The sequence below is a fragment of the Aedes aegypti genome, chromosome 1 (assembly GCF_002204515.2).
Source record: "Aedes aegypti strain LVP_AGWG chromosome 1, AaegL5.0 Primary Assembly, whole genome shotgun sequence".
Lineage (NCBI taxonomy): Eukaryota > Metazoa > Arthropoda > Insecta > Diptera > Culicidae > Aedes > Aedes aegypti.
Window position 1 is genome coordinate 70,580,402 of NC_035107.1, and position 22,828 is coordinate 70,603,229.

Consider the following 22,828-nt stretch of genomic DNA (forward strand, 5'->3'; position numbering starts at 1 on the left):
CTACGTGAATGAGAACTTGACACCACTCTCCAGGCGAATATTGAATGCTGCAATCCGACACCGTAATGAAGGGCGTTTACATAAAGTGTCTACGAAGAATGGGCTGGTCGCTGTTATCACCCACAAAGAGTGTGACGTCATTGTAGTGGATACTCTCGATCGATGGCTGCTTCTAGAATCAACCTTATCCTAACCGATTTCTCTTTCCTGCCTATTTTATTCCATGTTTCACATCCATTATTTTTTCCATTGCTTCCATCCGCTCCTAAAAGTCAAAACATTATCACCTTTCCCAGCTTATCTCACTTTTGTCCATGTATCCAATCCTTCAATATCCTTGTTGTTTCCTTCCTGAAAGTATTGAGGGTTGGGTATGTGGATATGTTTCCACTCGTTGTTGCTGTTGCTGACGCTGTTGGACGCTGTTGCTGTTGCTGCTATAAATTTGCTGTTGATTACCACATTAATATGCTCGATGCTGCTAATGGATTATTGAGTGCCACGTTTTGTTTTTCTTCAGTTGCTTAGAGCCACTTGACTGCACCACAGAGTCTGTGAAAATTATGTTAGTTAGAAATTTTAGTTTATGGTTCCTGGTAATTAGTATCTGTTCATGTTGTGTGGGTCTCGATAATGATCTTAGCTTAATCCAACTTCTTGTTCCTATAAATGCTGAATAACGTTAACAGTGATGATGCTTCCACAAGTAATTTGATACCCAGGGCGGTTTTGAGGTCGGCTTTAGATTCAGATTTGTTCAACATTTGTCATATCAATGTTCAGAGTTTAACAGCCCGTAGATTTTCAAAGTTCAATGAACTAAAAATGAATTTGTTTGATTGTAATTTGGATATGATCTGTATGACAGAAACATGGTTGGATGATTCCATTGAAAATAGAATGATAGCTGTAGATGGTTACAAAATTTATAGGAACGACCGTACCCGACACGGTGGGGGAATCTGTGTGTATGTTCGTAAAAACTTAGTATGCCGTGTATTAGAAGCATCTTCCATAGTAGGTAATGATGCACGAATTACGGAGTTTATGTGTTTTGAAGTCATGAGTGGCAAAGATCGGATTATGTTAGCAGTATATTATAATCCCCCAGATGTAGATTGCTCAAATACTTTAATGCAACACTTTGATCAGTTCACTGTGAAATATAAATCAACCTTTTTCATAGGTGATTTTAATACAGATCTTCTCAAAAATAATAGCAGACAAAGACGATTCAGAGATGTTATTTCAGGCATGTCTTATGTATGCGTCAATAATGAACCAACATACTTTCATAACACAGGATGCTCGATGCTAGACCTCTTTTTAACTGATTCACTGGATAAAGTATGTAAGCATGACCAGATTTCGTTACCTGGAATTTCCCATCATGACATGATATTTGTATCGTTGAAAATAGAAGCACCTAATGTAAATGTCAATGCATCCTACCGAGATTACGCTCATTTCGATGCTAATGCTTTACAAAATGCATTCAATGCTATAAACTGGAACGAATACTTTTCACAAGACGATCCCGATCTTCTTCTGCAATTTCTGAATGAAAAATTACTCATGATGCATGATTCTTACATACCTCTCAGAATGATCAGACCCAAAAAAAATCAGTGGTTCACATCTGACATAGAGCGAGCGATTATTTCAAGAAATATTGCTTATAAAAATTGGCTTAGGAATAAAACAAGTGTCAATAGTTTACAATATAAGCAGATTCGTAATAGAGTTACCAACATGATTAGAAATGCCAAGTCAAACTATGAGAAACGTGTATTGAATATTAATATGCCAAGCAAACAATTGTGGAGTAACATTAAAAGGCTTGGTGTTTCCAAAGATAATAGTTCCGGTATTGACTGTAATGCTTCTCCAGACGACATTAACCGTTACTTCTCTTCAAATTTCTCTTCTGATAGTTATCCTAATCATTCATTTCCAGCTAATTCAAATGGTTTCGTATTCCGTGAAGTTAACGATTTTGAAATCGTGAATGCTATATTCGATATCAAGTCTAATGCTATAGGACTAGATAACATCCCCATTCAGTTTATTAAAATAGTTTTACCATTAGCAATTATTCATTTTAAACACCTTTTCAACAGGATTATATTGACCGGCAAATATCCCACTGTATGGAAGCAAGTCAAGGTTATTCCGATTAAGAAGAAATCCAAAAGTACTGATATTACGAACCTTAGGCCAATTAGTTTACTGTGTTCACTTTCGAAAGTCTTCGAAAAAATCTTAAAGATTCAGATCAGTGAATACATAGATCATATGAACTTCCTCGATCCACATCAGTCTGGTTTTCGTAAAAAACACAGTACCACTACTGCACTTTTGAAAGTACACGATGACATCGCCCAAGCTATTGACAAAAAAGGAATCGCTATACTTCTACTAATAGATTTTGCTAAGGCCTTTGACCGTGTATCCCATCATAAACTGCTCAACAAATTATCGTCAAAGTTTCTTTTCTCGAACACTGCTGTCTCTCTCATTAAATCATATCTTTGTGATCGTAATCAAGCTGTCTTTCACAACATGATATATTCATCTTTCGTAGATATTAAATCTGGCGTACCACAAGGGTCAATTCTTGGACCATTATTATTTTCATTATTTATTAATGATTTACCGTCTGTTTTAGAATATTGCGCTGTGCACCTGTTCGCAGATGATGTGCAAATTTATCTCTGCTGTCATAAAAATATGAGTCTAGACGAGGTAGCAAGAAGAATAAATTCTGATCTTCAAAAACTTTTTGAATGGTCAAACAGAAATCTCTTACCAATTAATTCAACCAAAACCAAAGCTCTTTTAATCAATAAATCTAGAGATGCACTGAGAACACCAGATTTATATTTGGGTGGCGAAAATATAGAGTTTGTTGATCAAGCTTCTAATCTTGGTATGATTTTCACATCTAATCTGTGTTGGGATGCTCAGATAAACCAGCAATGTAGAAAAATATATTATGTTTTGAAGCAACTTAACTTAGTTACGATTCATTTGGACGCTCAAATAAAAACCAAACTTTTCAAAGCACTCTTACTACCGCATTTTATCTACTGTGATTTTATATACAGTAATGCGTCCATGGCTGCCATGAACAAAATGCGTCTTGCCCTTAATGCTTGTGTGCGATATGTCCATTGCCTTCCCAGATATTCCAGAGTTTCACATTTGCACGAATCATTACTTGGATGCTCTTTCCGACGTTTCTATGAATACAGATTATGTTTAAATTTTCATAAAATAATTAAATCTAGAACCCCGAATTATCTATTTTCAAAAATAACTCGTATGCGACAGCCTCGTACAATGAATTTTAGCATCCCTCAACATTATTCTGTTTATTACGGCCAATCTTTCTTTGTGCGAAGCATCGTACACTGGAATGCGTTACCCATCAGTATTAAATTATGTTCTTCTGTTATTGGATTTAGGCGGGATCTTATCAGATTCAGCAACATGAATTAGGTAGTACGGAACCTTCAGGAACTAGGAAAATAGAATTGTATAAGATAAGTGAATTAAATCATGAACTCCAATTTGAAGTCAGTTTGTGGCAATTTAAAAGACAATGTCTTACGTCGCAATAATTATTACAAATAAATAAAAAAAAAAAAAAAAAAAAATAAAAAAGGAACAAATGAGACAGTGTAAAAAATCCAACATCCAAAATATTGTAGAAATCAGAAAAAAGCGAAACAATTCGTAAAAAAACAACCAACAGCGATTAAAGACAAAATCAAATTGAAAAATCCACTCAAAACATTAGCAACAACTAGCAAAAACAAGCGTTAATCAACAATCTGCGATAAAACGACAGAAAGCTACAAAAACTCTGAATAACGGTAAAGACAACATCCTTAATTGGCCAAAAAACGGATACACATAGCGAGAAACTGGGAAACTCTCACAAAAACTAGCAAAACGTAAAAAAAGCTGAACTGTATCAAAAACATATGACCCAACTCGAAAATAGGAAAATATAGCAGAACGAAAAAGCAGTTAAAACTGAAAAAGAATTAGTAATTTCAAAAATCATTTAGAAAAGATAAGTAGGAGTGAAAATCGTAAAAAAATAACAAGAACCGACAAGAAAAATGCACTAAATGATACACATACGACAAAAAAATCGATGTACTTTAATAAACGAACAAAAATAAAATAAACAAACAAACTTTTGGCAAAGGCGGCAAAAAACGTCACACATCAATATACAGAAGAAATTTGCAAAAACGTCACAAATCGAAATAAAGACGAAAAAGCATTCATGAAAAATTAAAAACTAAAATAAAACATCATTGGACATGACAGGTATAAGCAAAAATAAGCGTAGTAGAAGGAAAACCGAGAAAATAACTGAAAACTTATGTAGCGAAAAACACATCTTAAGCCGTCAAGAAAAAACGGAAAAAATGCGCGAATTCTGTAAAAACTATAAGAAAAATCAGCCGAACCAAGCCTGAAAAATAACTTTAAAGAATGACGAGAATAAAAAATTGAAAACAACCAATACGTCTGTAACTGCAAAATAACGTTGAACAAAGGAAAACAAGTAAAAAAACGGTGAATCAAAATAAATATATGGGACACTGCGTAAATGTCAACAACTGATATAGAAAACAAAAATAATCTTCAATCAAACGGCAAAAATCGACAAAAACACCTTAATAACGGCCTAAAACACCTTAAAGTTGTCGAAAATCAGAACCACATGCCTATAATTGGGGAAAAATCAACAAAAACAAAACAAGCAAAATAGTAAGAAAAGTCAACAACGGCATTAAAAAAAAAACATGTATAATCGACCAAACATAAAATAATAGGGATATAAAGAAGAAACGAAATGAACGGTGGAGAATGACAAAAGTAATTGAAACTGATTAAGAGCAAGAAAAATTAAAAATTCGGTTAGAAAAGACAAACATAAACAAAAACCAGGAGCTAAAGCTGATCAAAAAACAAAAAAAAACGTACAAAACAGGCAGCAAATGAGAAAATGAGACACTGCAATAAAGCCATCAGCTATTGTAGTTTTCTGCAGATAACGACTAATTTATTAAGAAAAAACAGCAAGTCTAGGGGGACGGACCTGGTGTAGTGGTTAGAACACACGCATCTCACGCCGAGGACCTGGGATCGAATCCCGTCCCCGAGATAGTCACTAAAAATTTTAGTGACGAATTCCTTCGGAAGGGAAGTAAAGCCGTTGGTCCCGAGATGAACTAGCCCAGGGCTAAAAATCTCGTTAATAGAGATAAAAAAAAACAGCAAGTATCGCAAGAAACAATTAGAGGGAAAAGCAAATATCAAGCAAAGCAAAAGCAAATTCAAAAAATAACTAGCTAAAACAATCAAAGAAAATCGGCAAAAACACTTAAATAACGGTAAAGTCAGCTTCAATGGTGCCAAAAAACAATTACACAAGCCAAAAAATGGGGAAAACATCAACAAAAACAAAAAAAAAAAAAACAAAAAAACATACAGAGTTTACAGGATGCTAATAATGGATATAATCGACCAAACATGGAACATTAGGAAAATAAACAAGAAAAGGAAAAAAATGACAGAGAATCATAAAAATAGTTAAAGCTAATTAAGAGCAAGCAATTAAAAAAAAATTGACAAAAAAACAGGAGATGCAAAAAGTAAAATGCAAAATAAAACGATCAACGGCAAAACGCGACAAAAACAAGCAAAAACGTCGAAAACATAAAAATATAGTGGAGACAAACATCGACAAAAAAAAATGAGATATCGTCAAAAAAAAAACCGCAACCAAAGGGAACAAAACTTCCAAAATCCAATTTTGGGGAAAATAGCAAAAACCAGAAAAAAAAACCCAAAGCATACATAACGTCAAAATATAACAATTCCAAAACGGTAAAACGACAAAAACGTCAAAACAGCAAAAAGGTTAAAAAAAAATCAGTAACGCCAGTAAAATAAAAACCGTTATCTAAAAAAAAATCGTCGATAACCGCAAAAACTGGAATAGCAAAACGAGGCGAAACATCAAAAATTCTAGAATTATGGTTAAAAACGGAGAAAACATGATGAAAAGAGTGTAAATAGATAAAACGAGGTGCACTAAAACCTCAATTTACGAAGTTTTTTTTTAACGCAAATTCAATTCACGTCACTTTTTAACGAAGTGCATAAATTGAGTTTAGATAATTATGTGGAAAATTATGTACTGGAATGACCTCCGGTTGGGGAAAACCATTGGAAATGCATGCAATATGGAAATTTTTTGGAAACAGGCACGACAAGGGGATGACGAAAATCAACGTCCGGCGCCATTTTGAAATCCAATTTGACGATCTTCGCACGCTATGTTCGAACCAGACGATTAAAAAAACCGGATGTACATCGGATTTTTTTCTCACTAGAGTTTATTATTTGAGTTATATTTTCATAATCAAAAGGATTTAAAATACCTATTCCATCGGTAAAATTTTAATTGTTTTCACTTCACCATATTTTATCATACTAAAACTCATGAAAATCCTGTTTTTGACGCTTTTCAGCCCGTACAAAATGGATGAAAAAAAAAAACACGGGTTGAATATATTAACCCTCTAATACCCAACCCCACCTTTAGACGGGGTACACTTTGGAATTTTGTGTATTTTTTCGTAGCTCGGAAATCAAAATGATTTCATTTTCGGCTTGAAGCTTGACTCATAACACGCATATGAGAAAGTTTTTTTTTTTGACTTTTGAAACTTTTTTGTATTTTTGAAAAATTGTATTCTTATGTAACCTACAAATGCCTGAGGTTTATTTAACGTGTAATATAAAAAATCGTACTTTTTATATTTTTCTGCTATCAACATATAAAAGAAGAAGAGCTGTGCGGCATTTAAATAATTTCAAACCTGTTTTTTCGTTGATTACACGGAAAATAAAAATATTTCCAGTTAAATATTAAAAATTTATTATTTTTCAAAGTACCGTAAAAACTTGAATTTTTATTATTGCCAAAAATCAGTAACTAGAAGAGGCTTCAGGAAAAAATGAAAAAGGATAGGGATGTTCAAAAATAAAAATTATAAAAATCAAAAACCAAAATTCATAGATTTGCGAATAAAAATATATCATTGCCCAAAACGTGTTTAGAACGATTTTAGGTAACTAAAAATGATATTTAGATCGAAAATAAAAATTTGGGTATTAGAGGGTTAAAAGCATCCTATTATGAATATATAAACCAAATACTGATCTCTAGCGAGAAATCCGATATGCATTCGATTTTATAACATTTGTTCAGACGGTGTCCGGCCATTTGGCCGAACGCCGTTTGGCCGAATGCCGTTTGGCCGAACGCCATTTGGCCGAATGCCATTTGGCCGAAAGGGTCATTTGGCCGAATGCCGTTTGGCCGAATCATGAACAAAAAAAATTGCTACAATGCTGATGTATAGGATTCATAAGCGTGACCCAATAACTGATAAGCTAATTAATATGTCGATTTTTATGATGTGACAGGACGTCATGTTTGCCACTATATGAGCTGATAACATCGAACCTTTAATTCAGGACGAAGCTGTGAACAACACACTTCGCGTCAAGACTCTGAGGTGATGATTGAATCGCCACTGGATTACCAACGGTGTAATAAGGTTTCAAGTGTTTTTATTAATTTCATCAGAAATTTTTCCTTCTTTAAAAAAAAGGCTATTCTTTCGAGTTATACTGGTTTCATAACTATCGGTAATAGTTTTGCTTATATTTTAATTGGGATTTTTTCCTTCTTTAAATAATCGGTAGTTCTTTGTAGTTGTACGGATGGAATGATTATATGCATTACACTTGCTTTAATTTTTATAAGAGATTTTTCCTTCTTTTGATCATAGGCTTTTCTTTCAAGAGAGAAATATTTTTCATAGTTATTGGAATTAAAGCTTATAATAAGTTTTATTCAAAACATATTGTTTTAGCTCAAGGGTTAACTTAGGTGAGGTGTTATTCTCTTCCAAGATTAAGATTACAACATTAGAACTGAAAACTGCACCGTTGCTTGAGTATAGTAATTAACGACTCGACGAACACTTACGTCAATGTAAAGCAAACTGTTTCTCCGTCTTGAAAAGAAGAAGCCAAGACTTGTTGATGCCAGAATTATGACATATATCACTTAGTACGGTTCGAGAGATCGAAGCAAGCCGATCCAGCAGAAGAACGAATAAACCGTTTTAATTACTGTCAAAAGCTAACTACAGACGCGATGCCAAAACATCTGCTGGTAGCTATTACCGTTGGCATCGAAGTGAACAACTGCTTACATTTAGGATCTTTCAGCACTGTCTGTTTCTTCAACTAATACTAAAAAGCTTATGTATATCAATGATGATTTATCTTTTCTAAGAATAAGCTGACTAAGTTCATTGGAATTTATCATAAATTCATGCTAACTGTAGTTCACTTTTGTTTTCAATTTCGGCCAAACAACATTCGGCCAAATGGCATTCGGCCAAATGACCCTTTCGGCCAAATGGCGTTCGGCCAAACGGCATTCGGCCAAATGGCATTCGGCCAAATGACCCGGAACCGTTCAGACATAGCGTCCTCCGGTGGGGGAAAATCGTTGGAAACCCATGCAGTATGGGTATTTTAGCACATCGACAGGATGATGAAACACGATGTCCGATGCCATTTAGGCATCCAATTTACTTAAACCTTAATTAAAGAAGTATATTTTTAGGCAAACAACTGACATCACAGTTTTACGTAATAAATTCAAGATCATCAGTACAGATCAGTACTGATATATTATATGAAGTGTTAAGATTTTATGCCAATACTAAATATTATCAATATACAACTACTTACGTTTGTAAATACTCAGGCCTTTATTCCGTGGAGTCCTAGGAAGTCCAAGAACATCGACACATCTCAATACAATACATCATTTACTAATATGGATAGGTGCCTTCGCAATTGAAGAACTATCAAATCTTCGATAAAAATCTTGGAGGACCAAGAACATTCGTATAAATTAATACAATACACTGTTTACTCAGATGAATGGTTAGGTGCCTTTGCAGTATTTGAAAACTAACCTTACATTATTTATTACGGTCGTAGGCCTTGTTCTATATTCAATGGAGTCCTTGGAAGATCGAAAACATTCGTACAAACCAATAAAATATTCCGATGATTCAAATAAATGGTAACAAAACTGTACCAAATTAAAAAACTATCGATAGACCATTGATAATGCTGGCAGATCTATAGGCCTATATTCGACGAAGAGGACCTAGGACATCCGTACAAATTATACCAATACTCATTTTACTGCTACGAATAGATAAGGGCCTGTCCTTATAAAAAAAAACATCAAAGGATCTCTAAGTACGCCAGTATATTGCAGGTATATATTCCAGGAAGTTTTTGGATGAACTAGAATACCTGTTGTACTCACTTTGTTACCAAAACTCGATCGATAGCCCAAAATCTTTCCACCGGACGAATTTCTGGTGAATTTGGGGATTGGCGGTTTTTGGTACAAAAATAACGTTATAGTCTTTGTACCAATCCAACGTCTGTCGCGCGTAATGGCATGATGCCAGATCCGGCCAAAATAATGACTCATCTCCATGAGACCGCAGGAAGGGCAACAGACGCTTCCGGAGGCACTCGGTGTTATAAATTTCACTGCTTATGATACAAGTTGTAATGCACGGTTTATTCAGTTTACCGCATTGGCATATGGCCTGCCATAGCAAGTTTTTTTTTTGCGAATTTGTCCATTCTTTTCTTCCTTATGTCTTCCGGAACATCAAACCGTGATTTGGCAACGTAGAACTCCGGCCCCGGTATCTGCTTTGCGTCTGCCTTGATATAGGTTTCGTCATCCATAACCACACATTTCGGTTTCGTTAACCACTCTCGATACAGCTTCTTTGCGCAGGATGTTTTGTTGATCACGCCTTCCGGACCTTGAATTCACGAAGCTCAGCTCGTTTCATGGTTTGTTGAACGAACCAAGCGGAACACTTGGCCTTCGGAGCAGCGAATCGAAAGGTTCGGATTACGATTGAAATAATCCAACACCTTCCGGGCCTTCACAGGGTCAGCTGTCTTCGATTTTATTCCACTTCCAGCCCGCCGCTCGGTTGTCTGGGACTCTTTAAAATGTTTTACCACCTGAGAGACAGTGGTATGGGTGATTCCCAGTTGTTTTCCGATCCACCTCATGCTCGCAGTCGAATTTTCCATGACGGTGCGCAAAATTCTCCGGCGATTTGTTTTTCGATGCCATCTCTATAATCACTGAACCAATGTAAACAATACACTACAATCTAGTTGTACCCAGATTTTTATCATTTTTTACCCACGGACAAAAAAGCTAGACCCGGATAAAAATGGTGTATTTTATTCAAGTACAGGCCTTATGCCCAAAACTCGAAAGAGCTCTTGGAAGACCTCAACTTGCACACATTTTAGCCTGATAAAGAACCAAATATATCAATACAGTATAATTTCTCTAAATAATCTATATTAATAAAAATGGAATGGTGTTTGTATGTCACGAAATGGCTTACGAACGGGTCAACTTATTTGAATAATTATTTATCCGTTTTGTTCCTCAAGGGCTCCGACGTGTTTGTATGTAGCGGAAAGCGGAAAAGTCGAAAAAAAACGAGAGTGAACGGTACTGTCATTTTGTATGGGACGGTCCATAGCGTTTTTCGACAGCCTACTTGATGGCAAGACGAAGTTTGCCGGGACCACTAGTTTAAAATAATTTCAAACAAATAGACTCCAAAAGGCAAAACCTCGTTTTACGAACTAAGCTCGCTCGTTTTACGCACTGATTAAATTCACGCACCATTTCAATTTGTGCACCCCTGATCTAGTTCGTAAACTGATGTTACTTAATAGCTTTCAAAGATCTTACATGGATGACACATTTTATTTGCTAACTGAATAGTTTTCCATGTCGTCACTAGGGTAACTAGATAATCGCAAATGTTGAGTTTTCGAACGATGATTTGTCGACAAAGAATGAAAGCCGGAGGTCGTGTTTGAAACTGCTTCCACAATAATATTTTTGAAAATAGATATAAAGTAATAATTTCAAACTAAAACAAAATGCATTAGGTGTGGCTCATCAAACATTCTAGACGATAGAGCACATCAGAGGCGATGAATTTAATGACGTTTTGAGTAGCGTTGCGAATGCGCTCGAGTGATCGCCATATTCCACCGTCCGCACGCTACGGCTTTATTTTACGGCCTGCTTTGATGATTGCCATATAACGTTTAAATTTCTCCTGAAATATCCCAAGGATGTACCTAATTTAGAGACCAGCCTTAATTGACGATAATTAATATGCAATTCAAACAAAGCGATTCGACGCATACTGCGATCGAGTAAACAATATTCGAATCCACTTGAATCAAGAATTATATTCCTTCGGAAACAGTGGCGTAGCTAGAGTTTTTGGGGCCCGGTGCGGAGATCGATTTAGGGGCCCTCAAAATTAAGATGAACGCCGTTTAAATGGAAGGCGCTAATGTGAAATCGATGGTATTTACGTTGATATGTTGTTGAAGTTGTTTGATGGCATAAATGTCTATTAATGAGCCTACAGTTCTTTTTTTTCTAAATCCTTGTTCAAAAATACATTATATTACTGAAAGATTGTTGAAAAATTAAACATAGAATTTTTCTAAAGATAAATATAGAGGTTACCTCATGAATTCTTCATCATGAATTCTTTCAAAGGTTCTTTCAGATTTTTTTCAAGAAACTCAATGATTTTACTACCGTTTTCTTGTCAACCAAGGTCCCGTTAACAGCATCTTCACAATTTCAAGTATTTTCTCCATGGCTTTTCTAGAATTTCCTTCAAAATTATCGTTCAGATTCCATCCACAGAATTTCTTCAGGAATTACTCCAAAGATTGTTCCTAAAATTCCTTCAGCAATTATTCTAGAAGTTCTTAGAGAAATTTCCCAACGATGTTTTCCCCGATGAATTTCCCCAATCATTTTTCCAGGAATATCTCCAGAAAAAGATCAAGGATTTTCAGGAATTATCAATGCAATTTTTCAAAATATCAGGAGATATTTCAAAATTAAATGCTAAAGTAACATGTTATGAAATTTGAAAAAGTGTGAAAGTAACACTTGGTGAACTCCCACAAAGTTCTTTGAAGGAACTCCAGGTCTCTTGGGGAAGGGTCTCCAAGATAAGTTGTTTAGATGATAGGAATTATTAGATTATTTACTGTAGTATGAGCTGATGTGCAACCTGAGATGAATTTAAAAAAACATGAAGATTTTACTTGACAACGTACACTAGAAATTGTTGGAAAGAACTGCAGAAGTAATTTCGCATGAAATGTTAGAGCAAGCTTTAAAAAAAATTTGAAGGAGCTTCAAGAAAAATCCCAACCTAAATTTAAAGAGGAATTCCTGGAAGAGTATCAAATAAATTTTCTCGGATAATCCCTGGATCCTTGAATATCCTTGACGGAATCCAAATAAAACTCCTGAAAGGATAACTGGGCATAGACATTCTCGTCGATCTTCCTGTAAAAATCACCGAATGAATTGCTATAAGAACTGCAGAATGTTTTTTTTTCTTATAAGAACTTCTGTAGGAAACTTTGAAGATCTACTAGAGTTACAACTGGGGAAACCTAAATAGTCAAGGAAAGTGTTGTACTGCTTATAGATTTCCTGGAGCAAATTACCAAAAATTCCATCCCTTGAAACAACGCTGAAGGATTTTTTTGTTTTTGAAACCTGGTGATGGAATCAATATAGACGTTTCTGAACGAGATCCCAGAAGTCTACCTGAAGAGATCTTTGTAGCAATCATTCATTATAGCCAGAATTCCTAAAGTTTTTCCTTGAGGAATCCGAAAACAAATTTCTGAAGAACCTGTGAAATAGTCTCTGAAGGTCTCCCTGGTACCGCTTGAACCACGATTCACTTTAAGCAGAATAAATAAAAAAGTTACTTTAGAGAATATTTGAGTTAAAATAGACTTTAAGACCTCCACTTAAAAATAGAGATTTGCATTAAAATAGAGACTAAGCCTCTAAAAAGAGATCTGCTATCAGCCTTGAATGTGTACAAACCATATCCCGAAGTAGATGAAAAACCGAATTTAGTACTATACCATCTAATTTCACTAGAATTAAATGGTATAATACTATATTCAGTTCTTCATCTACTCATAGGTATTCCACTAAACCAGGCCTGCCCAATCTTTTTGAACCACGGGCCAAATCGCACACGGATAAAAATCTGATTCCCACACCATGATTTACAAGTCATGAAATTCATAAATTGGTTAGGTCGTGATATCAGGACGACAAATCGTGGTTTCTGGAGTCATAATCAAGTTCATAGAACATGACAAAAATTAGTGAATGGAGTAAATTTCATTTAAAGGAATCGAAAAAGAAAGATAATTGCTGCTAAGCATTCTGCTGGTAATTGTGACAGTCCCTTTCAAAACTAAATAATAGTCTAGTCCAGAATATTTTTAAGAATCTACCCCAGAAATTTTGGATCGTGTGAGGGTTTTTTTTAATCGTACTCCAAATTCTATCAAAATCTGACCTAATATTATTAGCATGGACCGGATTACAGGATTTTAGCACATCCGGATTACGAAAATCTTGGTCAGTATGTCCAAGATTTTACAATAATCATGCCTAGGATTCCATCAAAATCTTACTCAATAATCATTTTTAAATGCCACCAAGAAATCTTTGAAAAAGCTTAAATGTATTTCAAAATTATTCTGCTAATAATTTTATAACAGATTCGTTTAGTTTTCTGGCAGAATGTTACATAGCGTTTTGTTGTAATATTGCTCAGGGTTCTAGAAAATTATGTATTGAATTCGTTGAAAATCCTGGTTAAATTGCTGTGAGAATATTGTCAATGTTAAGGCTGATTTGCTGCTGACAAGAAAAGTAATCGACCATTTTGATGCATGTAAAATTACTTGCATGAAATGGTCAAGAAAATCACATTTCTTTTATCGCAGTATGCAGTTGAGAAGAAATTTCATTTCAAATAGGGCTCTCTGTAGGAAATTTCTTGCCCCATTCAGTCAAGAAATTTCTTTACTTTTCTGTAGCAAAAGCCGTGTCCAGAATTCTTAAAAAAAAATCCTGTTCAAGATTTTGTAAAAAGCCTGTCTTTTTGTAATACTATCAAGGATGAATGGCGAAGGATGTCATGGTAGAAACATTGTTGAAACACCCAGAATTAAGATTAAGAATTTGAATTATTCAAAAAATTAAATATCTAAAAAGGTTGAAAAACTAAACAATTTGAATAATTCCTAAGCTAGACTATTAGGTTGAAACTAAATTGAAAATTAAATAGGATTAATATGTTCTAATTTCGGGCTGGCAGAATATTCACGGGCAAAATATGAGAAAAATCATCGAACCCTCCGCGGGCCGCACAAAATGAAGTCCGTGTGTTGGGCAGCCCTGGTTCATTATCTCAATTATAATGGATCATTGAAGATCACTCATTTGGCACTCACCGCATCATAAAACAGCGGCACTACCGTATATGAGATTTAAGATTGTGTCAGCATTGCTGTTCTGTCAAACACACAAGTCTACGGTGGCGGTATCTATGCATTTCATAGCGGCTCTTTTGGTTATTGAAACGATAAAATGGCCCCCGCATATTTACGTAAATCCACCTGAATTACAAAATTTAACCGATTTATCGAGAATAAAATTTTGAATAGGTATTTAGGCTACTCTAATCACTATACTATTGATCATGGGGCCCCTACATATTGCCGATCAAGGTCAACTTCAATCTGAATTTTTATCTACCTGTTAACGTGTTGGTTTTCTAGAAATAAAATTCATAATATTAAATGAAATTCTTTTCACCATTTGGGGGCCCCTGTGAACTCGGGGCCCGGTGCGGACCGCACATACCGCACCCCCCCTAGCTACGCTACTGTTCGGAAACATAATCGAGGATCTATTCCAGAAGCTTAGTCAAAGCCCTTCGCAACCTCATTTTCCGAGCGGTTTTTCCCCATTAGGCACGTACCGTTTTGACTCATATTCCGAACACTTAAGGCCAACAGTGACTTCAAATGCATCTGATAGGCATAAATTAGCTGATATTTGGAAAATATTCAATTTATTCGCTAAGTTCAACTGTTAGTTGTTGGGTGTGCCGATAAAATTGTTTAGTTTAGCTTATTTAGTATTGTTTTTACGTTAAAGTATGAAACATCATTTTGATTCAAATGCCGAACACTGTGTTAATTCTGTCTCATATTCCGAACACCTTGATTCAAATTCCGAACAGCACGAATAAATCGTATTCAAATGAATAATTTCGCAAATAGATTTATCTGAGCTAGTTTTACTGGTCTCAAACTAGAGAATCATCACTACTCCAGAGGTATAAAATAGATTTGAAGACGTTAAAATTGAATTGCAATTGGCTGCCTTTTCCTTTTAATTTGATGACATATTTCAGCGAAACATTTCAGCCACATCGCCATACAAAAACCGAGTGTTCGGAATTTGAGACAAAACGGTACATCGCTGGAACAAACAACACTTCGCTTTGACCGGAGCGAGCTACCGTTTTATGTGTGCGACAACCATCACATCGTGAACAACAACGATTTAATCGGAAGCACCCATTTGCATGCAGCCCTCAATTTCATTGTTTGGTGGCTGCGGCCTGCGGCCGGCGGTGGGTTGGCTTCAGTGGAAAACGATTATTATAAACGCGCATCATCAGTTCGCTACCACCCACCGGCTTCTCCTCACCCACACTCACATTTGATATAAGCTGTTTGGTGCATAAAGTTGTCGGTCACCGTCACTAGCTATCGTCATCAGCAGAAGCTGCAGCCCGAATGGATGGATCGTCATATGATTGCAGATGTTCTCAGACTTGCTAGCCACCCCCAACCCGATCCTATTCGACTGCACAAAGCAGCGTCGAGTTTTAATCGGTTGAATAATAATTGCACTTTTAAACTTTCATATGCACAATGAAGACTATTTTGTTCCGAGTTGATGTTTGATGTTTTGGACAGCTGGCGGCAGACTGGTCTGATGGGAAAACAAACTTTAATCTGTTTTATAGAAAGACAAAACTTCTATCAGCTGACGATCGTTGCTTCCCATCTTGAGATAAGATGACTTCACGATTAGAACGTGTATGTTAGACACAAATTCGACGAAACAAATATTATTGAGGTGTACACAAATATTGAGTTTATATTGGCGCCATTATTTAAATGTTCCAAGTCAATTAACTGATTACATATTCCAGAAAATTGGGGCCTTCCTTAGCCGAGTGGTTAGAGTCCGCGGCTACAACGCAAAGCCATGCTGAAGGTGTCTGGGTTCGATTCTCGGTCGGTCCAGGATCTTTTCGTAATGGAAATTTCCTTGACTTCCCTGGTCATTGAGTATTATCGTAATTGCCACACGATATACGAATGCGAAAATAGCAACTTTGGCAAAGAAAGCTCTCAGTTAATAACTGTGGAAGTGCTCATTGAACATTAAACTGAGAAGCAGGCTCTGTTCCAGTAAGGACGCAACGCCAAGAAGGAGAAGAAATTGAATGAAATTCCACCATAACTAGTGATCGAATTGTAACATGTGCTGTAATTGTTGCACATGGTTTTTACTAGTTAACCAAAGTCACCCATCGAAAAGCAAAAGGCGAACCTTCGCTTAAAAAACAATAAATGAACTCCCATTCATACTTCTATGTCGGTTCTTGGTGTACTTGGTGCTCGCGTTCTTGCTTTCATCCGCTCGGCACGCATAGCCGCGTCCGGAATCAACCATCGAGAACGCAGAGCCCACCAGAAAAAAAGGGCACCAAGCAGAGCAAAGCCAGAGTGAGAGAGACCCCTTCCTGTGTCCGGACGGACTTACGGTCGAGTGATTTTGTAAGTCATCGCTTGGCTCGCGATGTCGAAAAGTCTCCAGCGAGATGACAATCACCAAAACTGAATCAACCATCCAAAGCGAGTCAGGTGTTGAGCTGCTGGTTTTTGCGACGCTCTTTACATATTTCACCCAAGCACACTGATGAGTTTCCGTTCCTCAAGTAGCCGAGGAAGCCGCAAAATTACCTGCGTAATGTAGCAATCACTGCCACAGCTGACGTCGATATGCTCGTTGAAGCCGGTTCGATTCTGAAAGTAGAATGGAATGGAAAAAGAATTAAGAGATTGAAATTGGATTTTTAAAATATTAGGGGTATTCACTTAAAGTCGCGTACAGTGTAATTTTGCGAAACTTCTACAATGAAATGTTTCAAATGAAATATTCCTTACATTTTTCGGTGGGATCTGGGAGGGAGGCACCGATACTACACACGAAATATAAGACAACGTTATTTTGAACTGCAAGATAACTCCAGTATGCCAACAACAATCAAGGCAGGCTTCGAGAAAATCGGTAGTTTCCTTTTGTTGTGCACCTTCGATCTTTCCTGAGAAACATGAAAAAAGGGCCACAGTTTTCTATGCACTAAATATTCATTTTCATTGGAAAAAGTAGAACACTGCGTTTTTCAATGCTTTATGTTTAATCAGATTAAATGGTGCTCACGTGACATTACTAGCATTATGTGCATGAATTGATTTTTATTCAATTTTTATCACTTTTGAAGAAATACGAAAATGTGTTTTAATCAGTTACGCGCTTTTTTCATGTTAGTCCAATGTTTGAGATCTGGGCTCACAGTGACACTTCGTGACAGCGGAATCTCGGCTCACTATGACGTACAGAAATTTTGTATTGGTTTCTCCCTCCCAGGGTGGGATGTCAAACGAGAAATTTTCAATCTAGTTGTCTACAGATTTTGCCGCTGTAAACACCAATAATTTGCGTCAAAACCTGTTGTTCCAGCTTTCAATTGAGTTCTCTTTGGGGTCTAAAACACTGAAAATTTGTTGGCGCACCATGTTTGATGTTCAGAAATTTCAATTAAAATCGCTTTCTGCCCTCGTGAGTTGCAGCTGATTTTGTATAATCAAGAGGGAACTCTTGTAATAGGCGATGAAGATCTCTTCAATAATCCCAAACATTGCATAGCTCTAAAATTGATTCGAAAACATTCCCAAAGTACTGAAGCCTTTTTATTGTCCGTCTTCACTAACGGTACACAAAATTAATATTATACACCATGGTCTTCACTCAATTGGTATAAAATAAAAGTCCTGGTGATTGAGTTAACAGCTTGAGATATTTACGCGTAGAGACAGTCTCAAAAAAAATCCCGTTTCCTATGCGGCTGAACCAACTCATCTAAGATTGAGGTATTCAATTTTCCCACCAGAAGTCCTGGTCCAGGACACACAAGTTACGGATCGGAATACAAGCTTTAATTGGGAATCAGCAACCGTTTGGCAGCATCAAGTTGTAGTTCATAGTGCAATTTCGTCTTGCACCCAGCCGAGAATCTAAACTTTTTTCTTCCGTATCCGTCCCAACAAAACAAATGATTGACATTTGTTAGATTACCAAAGCGTTCTTGGATTGTTTAGCTGTTGAATTTGAGCACTCCAAAATGTTTCATTTGCATTGTTTGACAATGTCATGAAATATTTAATTAATCAATTTAGCATGACTTACGCAGCGTTTTACGCTGTTAAGTGAATACCCCTAATAGGTATTATTTCAAACATTACATTCATTTTTTATATCTAGGTGTTCTGTAATAGAGAACACTTTCATCCTATTTTGGTAAAATATATTCAAGCTTTTCTTAACATTTTGTTAACAACATATTAACAGCATATTTGTCGTTGCAGATTGGAATTTTCACAGGTGAATGATTTCGATTTTTGTTCAAATTAATAATAATTTTACTGGACATTTGTTCCAATGTATCAACATAGGATATTCTATGTAACTCATTGGTACTATACCAGGGAGGAAGCTTCAGAATCATTTTCAAAATTTTATTTCGAATTCTCTGCAGAGCTTTCTTTGTGGTATTACAATAGCAAGTCCGTTTTGGTACAGCATACAACATGGCTGGCCTGAAAATTTGTGTCAATATCAAAAGCTTGTTCTTAAGACAAAGTTTAGATTTTCTGTTAATGTGTGGACACAAACAATTTATATATCTATTTGTTAATTTGGCTTCAATGCCCTCAATGTGATTTTTGAAAGTTAAATTCTTATCTAGCATGATACTAAACATCATCTGACTAATTCATTGGAACTCCTCTCATCGTGACAACATGTCTACTTGAAGGTTTCAAATAAAGAGCTTTTGGTTTATGTGGGAATATTATTTGTTGAGTTTTGGAAGCATTAGGAGAAATCTTACATTTTTGCTAGTATGAGGAAAAAATATCCAAACTTTTTGCAATCGACTACAGATGACACGCAGACTTAGTCCTTTGGCGGAGAGGACTGTGTCAGATGTGAAAATATTGTATAATATTGGTCCCAAAATGCTGCCTTGAGAAACATCAGCTCTTACAGGAAGTCTTTAAGATCTGGAGTTCTGATAATTAACCTGAAGTGTACGATTTGACAGATAACTTTGAATGATTCTAACAATGTATGTTGGAAGATTAAAGTTTTTTAATTTTACAATCAAACCTTCATGCCAAACACTGTCGAATGCTTTTTCTATGTCTAGAAGAGCAAGACCAGTAGAGTAGCCTTCAGATTTGTTGGAACGGATCAAATTTGTTACACGTAAAAGTTGATGAGTGGTCGAATGTCCATGGCGGAATCCGAACTGTTCATTGGCAAAAATTGAATTTTCGTTGATGTGGACCATCATTCTGTTCAAAATGACCTTTTCAAAAAGTTTACTGATGGATGAAAGCAAACTGATTGGACGATAGCTAGAAGCTTCTGCAGGATTTTTGTCTGGTTTTAAAATTGGAACAACCTTAGCATTTTTCCATTTGTCAGGAAAATATGCTAATTGAAAACATTTGTTAAATATATCAACTAAAAATGATAAGCTACTTTCTGGAAGTTTCTTGATGAGGATGTAGAAAATTCCATCATCGCCAGGAGCTTTCATATTTTTGATTTTTTTTAATAATAGTTCTCACTTCTTCCAAATAAGTCTCCAAGGAATTTGTCGAAAACGTCCTCTTGATTGAGAATGCTTTCGAAATCCTGAGTAACTTGATGTTCAACAGGACTAGTGAGTACTCTATTGAAATAGCGCGTGCTTGCAAACTGCATAGCAAGTTTATGAGCTTTTTCGCAATTAATTAGTAATATTTTGTTTTCCTCTTTCAAATCCGGAATTGGCTTCTGAGGTTTTTTTCAAAATTTTCCGAAAGGATTTTGTAGAGCTAATTTCCATTCCATTTTTTTTTTTCTCCAAAATTTTTGTTCCTAATAAAGAAAAACGTTTTTAATTCTTTTTGCAGATCTTGCCATATCGTTTCCATAGCAAGATCGCAAGTACGTTGAAATTGCCTTGTAATTTCTTGGTTTACCGAAGTAATATCGGTCGCAATAACCACGATTTTCACAAATTTCGTAGTTTGTGATTTTTGTCTCATGCCGCTGCAAATATTCATTCCTTGTCTTATTCAGTAGAAAAACTCCTTCGAAAATACTTCCAACGAACTCACGTGATATATCCCTTTGTAATTATTCCACGAACTTCTCAGACATGGGAAATTTTTTCATGAATTATGTTCAATGCATTCCAAAAACTCCTTCACCAGTTTTTACTAAGCTCCTGCTAAGATTCTCACGGAAAATCATTCCCGGTATAAGTAGATTCAGATTTCTTATTCCTGATGTTTCTTTAGGTTTTCTGATCTAACCAGAAAATTTCTAAAGAAATCTGTATAAAATTGCTTAAAAATCTATTGAAGTATTCCACCGGAGAATGCATTTGGAATTATTTTAAACAGTTTTAACATTTCGCAATTAAGGTTCTCCACAAACATTCCATTTGATAATTTAAAATATCATAGAGTTGTTCAAGATATTTTTTGAATTATTGACAATTTCTCCAAGAAATAGTACAAGAAATTTTAGGCGTCTCATCACAATTGTCCTCAAGATCATCAGCATGAATTCTTTCCACAATTTTTTCAGAAAATGCACCAACATGTTTTCCAACTTTGCTTTTGAGCAGGGATGCCAGGTGATTTTTTCCAATGTCTTCCAATTGCACGGAAAAATGTCTTCCAATGTCTTCCACTTTAAACTTTTCAATTATCATGGTAACTTAAGGGCAACTTAAACGGTGGTCCATTTTTTGGTCCAAATTTATTCCAAATATGTCAGAATTAATTAGACAAGTAAAAATAAATCAAACCGCCCGCGCATGCACCGGTGTTTTTTTATCTGATAAATTTCAAACGTGATCACAAAAACAAACATGTTGGTGATGCTTGGAACAAGCGAAACTCTAGCTGAATCCTTTGAGGAATTTCTGTAGAAATTCACGTAAGAACCACCGGAGGAATGGGCATTAAATATACCGCGAAATGTGCAAAGGAGTTCCTGGCAAACTTCATTCATCCTGAAGTTTCTGGTGGACTTAGGAATTCTCGGCGTTTTGCATATTGGAACTACTGGTGAAACTTATCGTTTCCGGAAGAACTATGACCTAGGAGACGGGCTGATTGAACTCCCGGTAAGAGTTTTTGAGGAACTTTTGGGAACGGAATCATCCAAACATTTTGGAGGATCTTTTAAAAGAATTTATGCAAGAACTCCCGGGGGGATTCTGGAAAATTCCTAGCTCCGAAGGAATTCCAGGCGGAGTTCTGAACGAAATCCCAGGAGCTATTGCTATTGGAATTCCCCTGAGGAATTAATGGATAAAATACCCGGAGGAGTTCTTGGGGGATATCTTCGGAAGTATCTTTGAAATAACCGGTACATCCCCAGCGGAATCCCTGGAGAAAAACTCCGGATGAATTCTCGGAAAATATCCCTGCATGATTTTCTGAAGAAAATTCCCGGAGAAATTTCTCAATGAAATCCCAGAAAGAATTTCTGGACGAAATCCCCAGAGGAATTCTTGGAGAGAATCCCCGAAAGTTTTCTGTGGGAAATCCCTGGAGGAATTATTGGAAAAAATCCCCGAAGGTATTCCTGGAGGAAAAAACTAACGGAATTCCTGGAGGAAATCCTCGGAGAAGTTCTTGGAGGAAACCCCGGAGAATTTCATATCCCCGAAGGAATCTCTAGAGGCAATCTCCTGAGGAAGTCCCCGGAGAAAATCCCAGGAGAAATCCCAGGAGGAATTCCTGGAGAAAAGTTCCGGAGAAATTCCTGGTGCAGATCCCCACAGAAATAACTGGAGGAAATCTTCGGATAAATCTTCTGAAAAAACCGCAGAAGGAATTTTTAAAGTTCATCTTTCCTTTATTAATGCATTGCTGAACAAAATCAAATTGGAAATCCCAGGAAGAATTCCTGGAGAACATCCCCGGAGCAGATCTTGGTGGAAACCCCGGTGGAAATCTTGGTAGCAATTTCAGGAGAAAATCCCCGGAGAAATTCCTGGTGGAAATGTCCGCCTAAATTTTCCTAAAAATCCCCTAAGGAATTTCTGGAAGAATTTCATAATGAAATTCCCAGAGAATCCACGAAGAAACTCTTGATTTTTTTTGAAGAACTCTGGAGGATTTCCCGGAGGAAATGTAGAGAATTTTCTGAAGTAACTTCAGGATAGTTCGAAGTGGACTACTAGAGGAACTTTGAATAATTCCTGTAGAATTCCGAAAAAAAATCTAGGAAGAAATATAGAGGAAATCCGAAGATATTCCCGGGTAAAATTTGAAGGAACTC

The 22,828-nt window shown here is 36.2% G+C and overlaps 1 protein-coding gene across 4 annotated transcripts in view; it reads right to left on the bottom strand.

Moving 5' to 3' along the window:
• The window catches only part of LOC5569551 (proto-oncogene tyrosine-protein kinase ROS), a 147,424-nt gene that overhangs the window by 27,667 nt on the left and 96,929 nt on the right, over positions 1 to 22,828 (bottom strand). For all 4 annotated transcript variants that reach the window (XM_021839478.1, XM_021839477.1, XM_021839476.1 and 1 more), the window contains exon 2: positions 17,158 to 17,220. In XM_021839478.1, the coding sequence (XP_021695170.1) occupies positions 17,158 to 17,220 (63 nt within the window). The remainder of the gene's footprint in view (positions 1 to 17,157; positions 17,221 to 22,828) is intronic.